Source organism: Eutrigla gurnardus, assembly GCF_963514095.1.
Source record: "Eutrigla gurnardus genome assembly, chromosome: 9".
NCBI lineage: Eukaryota > Metazoa > Chordata > Actinopteri > Perciformes > Triglidae > Eutrigla > Eutrigla gurnardus.
The window spans coordinates 28,002,143-28,012,127 of record NC_139923.1 but is presented as its reverse complement, the minus strand read 5'-3'; the positions used below and the strand labels follow the sequence as shown (position 1 = coordinate 28,012,127).

At 43.6% G+C, this 9,985-nt stretch overlaps 1 protein-coding gene across 1 annotated transcript; it reads left to right on the top strand.

Moving 5' to 3' along the window:
• Positions 1-1,759: 1,759 nt before the first annotated feature.
• On the top strand, positions 1,760-9,643 carry slc38a8a (solute carrier family 38 member 8a). Its single transcript, XM_084017339.1, has 10 exons — positions 1,760-2,000; positions 4,031-4,229; positions 4,735-4,891; positions 5,117-5,221; positions 6,071-6,128; positions 7,669-7,783; positions 7,864-8,011; positions 8,223-8,425; positions 8,507-8,558; positions 9,199-9,643. Exons 1-10 carry the CDS (start codon positions 1,797-1,799, stop codon positions 9,299-9,301), a joined length of 1,344 nt encoding a protein of 447 aa, XP_083873465.1. The 5' UTR covers positions 1,760-1,796; the 3' UTR covers positions 9,302-9,643.
• Positions 9,644-9,985: the final 342 nt, after the last annotated feature.

Genomic DNA, 9,985 nt, shown 5'->3' with positions numbered 1-9,985 from the left:
ACAGCGTGGCGGCTCTGAGCCGAACCCCCCCGCTTTAATTCATCAGTTCCTCCCTCCTTAATCTACGGCGATTTATACATCTTCTACTTTTTATATTGCTCTTCCAATATGTTTATTTTTTTTTACATATTGTGTTCTTTATCTTTAGTTATTGTGTTGTCACTGTGTGTAATGCTGCTGCTACACTCTAATTTAATCTAATCTATCTGTCTGTCTGTCTGTCTGTCTGTCTGTCTGTCTGTCTGTCTGTCCCTCCATCCCTCCGTCCCACCCACCAGCCTGTTATCATCCATACTCCTGCCTCCCCCCTCCTTTCATCACTCCTCCTCTACATCTCCGTTTAAATAGTTTTTTTTAGTTCACATGACTTGGACTCGAGTCAGAACACTTTAGGCTCGCTGTTTAGGCGCTGGCTTGGACACAAATGTGATTTCACTTGGGCGTTGACCTTTTGACCTGGAATCACTTGATAAGTCCAAAGGTTAGAAATGATGGTATACAGGGGCGTCAGCAGCATTTGATATGTGGGAAGAAGATGTCTCCTCTGTATCTAATGTCTCTTGTTCCTAGAAATGAAAATGAGAATTAAAAAGGCCTATCATTGTTATACTGTGGCATACACTCATGATAGCCTAAATATTAATCCGAGAGTGCATTGTTAATTTACACAAGGCTTTTTTCCCAGCTACTTAAATTATCCACGCCACCCATTTCTCGTTTGCTGTTTTTTAATATATGGTGGCGACGCCCATGATGGTATAACAGCATAAATTGTCCAGCATCTCACTCACACAACAGGTGACGCTTTCAATCGGTTAGGAAGCAGCCAGGCGGCAACCTCCGGTTCTGAAAAGTGAAGCCAACGCTGAAGTGCCTTGAAAACTTGCATTCTCTCAGCTGGACAAATATCCTTCCAGTTCTTGGTAAACGTTTGGCATCAAAAGGTGTGCAAACATTAAATGGGAACAGATTCCTGTTTTAGTCAGGCGGCAACATCCAGGTCTGAAAAGTGAAGCCAAGACTGAAGTGCATTACACTGTCATTCTCCCTGCTGGCCACCAGGGGGCGACTCCTCTCTGGTTGTATAGAAGTCTATGAGAAAATGGTCCTACTTCTCTCTGCTGGCCACCAGGGGGCGACTCCTCTCTGGTTGTATAGAAGTCTATGAAAAAATGGTCCTACTTCTCTCTGCTGGTCACCAGGGGGCGACTCCTCTCTGGTTGTATTGAAGTCTATGAGAAAATGGTCCTACTTCTCTCTGCTGGTCACCAGGGGGCGACTCCCGGTGGCCAGCAGCAATGGTCCTAGTTCTTTCTCAATATATTATCTCAGTAAACAGTAAAAAGTTGGACTCTAAATGGACCTGTCAATCAGCAGGTAAGCCCCGCCCCCTAAAGCATCCCCTGCTTTCTGGTCTGGTGGACTCTAAATGGACCATAATGTACTAAATGAACATCATGCTGGATTGAAGAAGACTTGAAACTAGAGATTGGGACATAAACTCATGTTACTGTTAAAAACATCATGTAAAAGCCTGTTATTTTCTGTGAAAGTTACATTTTCCAAGTCGCACCTGAAGGCAGCAGCAGCAGCAGCAGCCCTCCCGCCGGACCCCGCCCCTCCCTTTCCCTCCATCCGGCTCACCTTGCTCCGCGAGCGCGGCCCGGCCCACAGAGCGCGCGGCCCTGTGAAGCCCCACTTAAGTGTTTGAGAGAGCTCGCGCGGACGTGTGTATGTGAGAGGGAGAGGGAGAGTGAGCGCGCGCGTGTGTGTTCTTTTTTCCCGCCGTTGGAAGCATGGAGGAGTTAGCCAGAGAGAGCATTAGCCTGCTGGCTTCAGCCTCGGCCAAGCCGCCGCTGGACGTCGCCGCCGGGCCCCGGCTCGGCTCCATGGGGGCCATTTTCATCATGCTGAAGTCCGCGCTGGGCGCCGGCCTCCTCAACTTCCCCTGGGCCTTCGAGAGAGCCGGGGGCATCCGCAGCGCCGTCACCGTCGAGCTGGTGGGTTTCTAACAGCTTTAAAAACATGATTACAAGATTATGTTATTGCTACGCAGCGTTTTCAAGGTGTTTTTTAATCAAAACCGTTTATGTTGGACGTCTGTATCTGATCTGCTGAGCTCAATTAAGGAGATTGTGATCTGATCCACCTGACAGGAGTTTCACTTGACCTCGGCACCTTTTTAGATTCACTTTATTTTTTATTATTAAATATTTGTTTCTGTTCACACCATTGAATTATTGAAAGAAAAGATTTAGGGATTTTGTTAAAAAACAACAAACAAAAACAGAAATAATTGTGCAAAATTTGCTAAAAACTTTGTTTTAGTCGTGTAAAAGTTTCCCAGACTACTATTAAATGTTAAAGTTTGTCCAAAGAAGAAGCTTTTACTTGTTTTTGACTTTATTTATTGTGTAAGTCTGGATCAATCAATCCATGGTCCAAAAAGTTGAATAGAAAAATACAAATCATTCCTTTCATTCTCCCTGTGTCCCGACTGTCACTGTTTCTAACTTTTTTTTCTTTTTTGGGGGATAAATCACCTGCTATCTGTAGAAAACTGAAGGTTCCCAATAATTTGAAAATGTGGCCTGTTTGTCAACGTTGTCAGCTTTAATATCGTAGAAAGTTTTTTTTCTCCCTTTCTTGTCTTATACGTTGTTTGATTTGCCACCATTCTTCCACAGTTAGATGTGAATTTAAGTTTTTTTTGTCCAACAAAACTTAATTCATTTTTTAATATTTAAGTTTACAGCCGAATGCGTTGATTTCTGGCCACTAGGGGGCATACGAATATTGCAAGCTCATAAAATGAACATGGTTAAAACGTAGCATTAATGTAGCTAAATGTGTCACCAGAAAAAAATGAAAGTCAAATATTCACCGAATCTTTTAGCTCCGTTTTGTTCTCTAGCGAGGCTTCTTGGTGTTTGGCGTGCGATAAATTTAGCCGTCGAACGGTGGCACTAAACAGTACAGTAACTTTGCTAATCACAATTGTATTTATTTATTTGTTTGAGACAAAATTTGGAATTTGATGCAAAACTTGTGATAGTATTTGTGCATTAACATGAACTAATAATGAGAAGACCAATTCAATGATTGAGATCAGGGTCATGTGACGTCGGCTATTAAACCCTCCATTAATCCTGTCTTGATCCGGGATGACGCCTCGCATTACTCGATGCCTTAAGATTAACATTTCTAAACATATTGGCAGCATTAAAGATCGGCGTTTAGCTCGTTATGTACTGTTTGAGAGCTTTGTTGGGTTTTTTTTTCCTCCTCCTAATCTCAAAAAAACAAAACAAACAGTCTTCACAGTGTAATTGGTGCCAAAGGGGTCAAAGACCTGAATCTGAAGGGTTTTCTCTCCCATTACGCTGCATCGTTCCTGATATCTGACTGGACACTTGGCAGTAACTTTAATTGGATCATAGACGTTTTGTAATTAGTGCCCGAGCGTTGCTCTTTAAGTCGCTCCCGTGTGTTTTGCCTTCAGCTCTTCAGTGAACCTCATTTGCATAATTGCTGTCATTTGTACGTCCGTGTTAAACGACGTGTTTCAGATTTTTGACCTTACAGCTGCATCCGTGACCCTGACCAATGTTTCCTCTCCACTCTTTTTACTTTGGTTTTCTCACTTTAAACGCCTCCAGTTCAGGAAGCCTCTGTATCTGTGTTCCCTCCCCCCAGTAGTGGTGGGACGATATACACAAATATATATCGTGATGATACGCCCTACTGAGATGCATTATCCATACACTGGACCCAAATATCGATATATTAAAAAAATATAAATAAATATACAAAATATAAATAATAAAATATAAATAATAAAAAATCCTGTTTTTGTATTAAAATATGCAGGTGATATTTACTGTTTCCATGCATCCTGTTACCATTTTTTATTCTTTTTTTATTTTTATTCAAATATGCAGGTGCTATTTACTGTTTCCATGTATTAGCCTGTTAGCATTTTGCCTCCCCAGAGTCACGACTTCATGACTCCTCTTGGCCCCCCTCCCAGGTGTCCCTGGTGTTCCTGGTCAGCGGTCTGATCATCCTGGGCTACTCCTCGTCCATCAGCGGTCAGTGCACCTACCAGGCGGTGGTGAAGGAGGTGTGCGGTCCCTCCATCGGTCAGCTGTGTGAGATCTGCTTCGTGTTCAACCTCTTCATGATCTCCGTGGCCTTCCTGGTCATTCTGGACGACCAGCTGGAGAAGTGTGAGTGGGAGAGAGTGGTTTTAGCTTTTTATCATTAATATGACTTTTATTTTGGTAAATTACACGTTTGAGTCGGACTTCCTCTCTGAAAAGAGATGACGTCAGAGAGGATCACTCTTCTGTTACTTTTAGAAGATGTTATAGGTGTTATTGCGGATCTCAATTTAAAAAATAAAATAAATGAAAAATTATGAATTTTCATTATCGGGATGATCGTAAATATGATCTCTAGTGACTTGAAAATGCCCTTTAAAAGATACAGGACACCAATATTCTTTTTTTAATTGATTTACCCTTTATGAATGCAGCTAGACCTTATGATTTATGATCATCTCATTTAAGATTATTGGACTGTTTTTCCACAAAAACAGATTTCTTATCTGTGATTTAATAAAAATACTTGTTTCTTAAATGTAAAGTGTCTCCATTATATTTCAGAATGTTGTAATAAAGGGCATATTTATTGACCAGATTGTTGTGATATGATGTATTTTTGGTGGTTCAGTGTGCGGCTCGCTGTACGAGCTGGTGAGCGCTTCGCCGGCGGCGGAGATGCCGTACCACTTCTACACGGACCAGCGCTTCGGCCTTCTGCTGCTTTGCCTCCTCCTCATCCTGCCGCTGTCCATCCCCAAAGAGATCAGCATCCAGAAGTACATCAGGTCGGCCGAAGTATTTTCATTTTAACATATCCCCACGTTTTAATTTGGATTCAGCTTTTTTTGAATCTTTGTCTTTTTGTCTCTTTGAATCTTTTTGAATCTTTGTCTTTTTGAATCTTTTTGAATCTTTGAATCTTTGCCTCTTTGAATCTTTGTCTCTTTGAATCTTTTTGAATCTTTTTGAATCTTTGAATCTTTGCCTCTTTGTCTTGCGTCCTGTCACAGTGTTCTGGGAACGCTGGCCGCCACCTACCTGACCATCGCCATCGTCATCAAGTACCACACCACGGCGCCCGTCATGGTCCACATCACGCCGCTCTACACCAACGGGTACGTCCGTTTGTGTGGATCGCATTTAGACATTTTTATTGAATCACACATAGGACACATTGATTTTTATTTTAGTGACGATATATAATTATATTCTGGTAATTCATGGAGGTTTTTTAAAAATCGGATCCCATTTTCCGACCTGCAAAGCATTTTCACGTCACTCGTGTCACGATATTCCTGAGAATGAGTTTTTGTTTGTTGTTTTTGTTTGTATTGTGACCTGTGATGAAATCCTCCATCCCTTGTCTAGAGAGTAGATGTGTCGGATCCATCAGGAATGCAGTGAATTATCAAACTTGATTATTTTAACTATTTTTTAGAAAAAAAAAACAACAGAAAAACACCATCCAAGTGTTTTCAGTGATTTTTGTTTGGTGTTTTTTTTTTTTCTTGGCGTTTTGGTGGCTTCACGTATTCACTCTCTTACAGTGAGTCCAAAAATGTCAAATTATTATTTTTAAATGTGTTTTGTTTTGTACCTGTCAAAATGTCTGATCGTGTGAATATAAGCGCAGCGTATTTCCTGTTGCTGACTGAAGCGAGGTGTTTCATCTCAAACCTCAGTCGTCAGAAAGAAAAACAAACAAAATGTTAATCAGACCTTTGTGTCTTTACTTTTTTTAAGTGAAGTTTTGTATTTGTAAAAGACAAAATCCCAATGGCATTGAATGAGGTCGCTCCAGGAAACATGATGATAAATGTGCTTTGAATCCAGGCCAGAGGCGGGCTCACGTCGCTGCTCTGGCCTGTGATTGGCAGATGAACTCTTACGATGAAGTGTGTCTAAATGCCACGGCGTTATGAGCCCTAATAGCAGCTTCTTCTCCTCCTCCGGTCTGAGTGCAGGATCAGCTCCTGGGCCTCCATGTTCAGCGTCATCCCAACCATCTGCTTTGGTTTCCAGGTGAGTGATCGCATTTAAAACACCTGAGATCACTTTGAGGAAGCCTGTCCAGGGCTTATAGAGGGTTTTATTCAGGTTTTCTCTACGTGACTCCCTCTAGTGGACGGACTTGCAAAGTGCAGCTGGAGTAAACGGTTTCATATTTTAGACTCGTGAAAACTTGAGTATTTAAGCCGCCAGCGTGATTATCACCAGTATGTTATTGGCTGTGAAACAACAGGATCATGCTCTTTTCACGATTAACGATTAAAGTTCAGAAACGTCGACCTACTTCCTGTTTCAAACCAAAAGCACCACTATTGTTATTATCCTTGTCATGTTATTTGTTAGTAAGTGATTTATTTTTAAAACGACTGGATGCGTGTTTATTTCTTTCTACAGATAATTTAAAATGTGTGAGAACATTTCTAAACGTTACTTTTACAAACTCGGGAAGTTACTTTTTCGATTTTTTAAAAATCAATAAAATGATTGATTTCCAGTCCTGGAGTGAGAAGTTCAACAGCGTCAGCTTCCTCTGTTAACACTCACTCTGCGTTAAAGTGATTCCCCAGCAGGTGGTGAAGAATAAATCGGGATGTTTTTTAGTGAGTTAGTTTCCCCGCGTTGGCTACGAGGTGACGTGGTGTTAAACTGCAGGGAAGGTCCTGCAGATTCAACAGAGTACAGGCTGAGCCATCGTGCTGTCGATCCAAAGCAAGACTGATGTGTGACTTCCCAAGTTGCCACGGTAACCCCCGAGGGATGCTGGCGGGATCTAATAAAAGGGACGGATGTGAGAGAGAAGCGCTCGCCCTCCGGGTGAGTGATTGCACCGCGATGAGGCTGAAAAGAGAGCTGATGAGATCCTGAGATGGGGGGGCAGGAAGGAAGAGGGATTTCAAAGAAGACGAGGGCAAGTGGGGACAAGGAGCCAAATCCTGACCCCCCTCCCTTTAACTCGCTCATCTCGGTCCATCACGCCGGCCGGCGGAGGGATCGGAGACGATCCGGCCGTCTGACCCGACGACTCGTCTCTTCTATCTGTCAGGAATCTTATTGGGTTTCAGGAGTTCGTTTCCCAGCCAATCAGGGATCCGGCTGTCGGACGATTCATCCTCCTGGAGGAAACGCTCAGCGTTTACGGACCGATTGGTGGTTTTAACGAGGAGCTGCGTGAAGGCAGATTTGAATGAAAAGCCAAATTGTTGTCACCACTTTAACTTGGCGTCCTACTTCAGATATCTTTCATATGCAGATATATACGTTTCTGGGAATCTTTGGGTTTCTCACGATTCAGAATCTATTAAAAATGTTTTTTTTTAATCCGAACATGCGTCAGGATCTACTCCGGTCCTCTGTGAGCTAATGAAGGCGGTGTGGCAAATTATGGCATACGATTATATCATTTGAATGTTTTTAAAAACAATAATTTGACTGCACAAATGCAAATCTAAGACCAAACCTTTAGTATTAAAACATAAAAGGTATGAATGTTGATTTTTACATGCATCGTAGCGGGTGACGTCACTGTTTTAATGAGCTCGTCTGTGTGTTTTAGTGCCACGAGGCGTCCATCGCCATCTACAGCAGCATGGAGAACCAGCGGCTCTCCCACTGGGTCTTCATCTCCGTGGTCTCCATGATCTTCTGTCTCATCATCTACTCGCTCACAGGTCAGACCGCCGCCGCCGCCGCCATCATTTATAACGAGCTCCCGACATGTTAACCTGGATTCACATCCTCTCTCCTGCAGGGGTTTATGGGTACCTGACATTTGGAAAGGATGTGAAGGCCGACATCCTGATGTCGTACACCGGCGACGACATCCTGATGCTCATCGCCAGGCTGCTGTTCGGCGTCTCCATCGTCACCATCTATCCCATCATCCTGCTGCTCGGCAGGTCGGCCGCTTCAAGCCCAGATCCTCAACCAAAACATCCTATAATAAGCAAATATATAGTGTCAATTCAGCATGATTTAATTTCTCTCATTTATGCTTCAATGTAATGATTCAAAGTCACCAGAAAGTCTTTTTTATATGTTGATCCAGCTGTAGAGAGAGCCTTTGATCTGGGTCACAATGTTCTCAACGCCCCCCTTCCTGTGCCCCAGATCCGTGATCCAGGACCCCCTGCTGAGCTGGCGGCGGCGGCGTGACGGCGTGGCGACAGCGGCGTTCGAAAGCCGGAGCCGCTACGTGCTGACGGTCCTGTGGATATTCACGACGCTGCTCATCGCCATGTTCGTGCCGGACATCAGCAAGGTCATCAGTGCCATCGGAGGCATCAGCGCCTTCTTCATCTTCATCTTCCCAGGTAAGGCTCCGCCTCCACGCTCACGCCGCTCTGAAACGGCGTCGCCACGCTGAAATAACCCTGTGATGTGTTTTTGGACAGGACTCTGTTTGATGTTCGCCATGCAGTCTGAGCCCGTCTCCTGGAAGACCAGGTGAGAGGAAACCAACTCATTTACATGTTAATGCTCTGTAAACAAATGGCGATGATCCGAGGAGACAAACATCGAATGTCAGCGATGGTCGCTCTTCAACGTGTACGAGATAAGTCTTTGTTAGGTCAGTCTGCAGGACGACGAGCAAACAACCTGTTAAAACGCTGGTTTTCTGAATGGAGTCTGGTTGATGGTGCTAGGCTACGCTAACATTGTAGCTGCTCCATCAACACTCCAAATAAGGTCATCTAGACATAAATACAGCAGAGACCTTGTTGTTTGGACCACAGACAGTCTCTGGTTCCTCCACATAGTCTGGTCTGGTCTCTGGACTCATGTGAGCTACTATCTAGACCTCTGGGGGACCACAGACAGTCTCTGGTTCCTCCACATAGTCTGGTCTGGTCTCTGGACTAATGTGAGCTACTATCTAGACCTCTGGGGGACCACAGACAGTCTCTGGTTCCTCCACATGGTCTGGTCTGGTCTCTGGACTAATGTGAGCTACTATCTAGACCTCTGGGGGACCACAGACAGTCTCTGGTTCCTCCACATAGTCTGGTCTGGTCTCTGGACTAATGTGGGCTACTATCTAGACCACAGACCCAGACTTACGTCTCTCTCCGTCCCTCGTCTCCAGAGTCGTCCTCACCCTGTGGGGGGTCGTGACGCTGCTCTGTGGAGCGTTCATCTTCGGCCAGAGCACCACCACCGCCGTCATGCAGATCCTGGGAAAGATCTGAACCCTTTCCTCGCCCCCCTTAAGAGCCCGTGGTGAACTCTGACCCCCGCGGACTGTAAAACCGGACATGACCTTCACCCTCTGGACTAAACCCAGTCCTTCAGAGTCCAGGTCCGCCTCCTTCACGTGGGTTCGTTGGTCCGTCTGCCTCGCTGAGATGATCTGATGAACAATGAACTCGTCTGGAGTGGGCGGGGCTTAATGGCGCTCCACTGGGAGGATATTTTGATGTTTCTGTCTATTTCAAAGCAAGTGTGTAAATACGTCTTGTTATAACTTTCCTTTTCCCCCCGTATGTTTAAAACAAAGCATTCTGATATTTCATAAAGTTGTAGTCACATTAACCCTGAATATTAAGTTAATGAAAAGATAATTAAATAAAATAATTTTTATATGAAACTTTCATTGAATGACAATTTTCTTTTGGGGATTTGTTTTTGAAACTCCAGCTGTTTAATGCTCAGAATCAAAGTGAGTCATACATTATTTAATTATTAAAGATTATTTGTTTTCCAAGTATTTTCTGATGCGTCTCTAACAATCACAGTTGATGATTAAATTCATAATGCATCAGAAATATATCTATAATAACTCAACAAGTACTTCTACCTTTGATACATTAAGTTGATAATACTTTTGGAAATTAAGTGAAATGAAAATAAAACACCAGCAGGATTTCAAATTA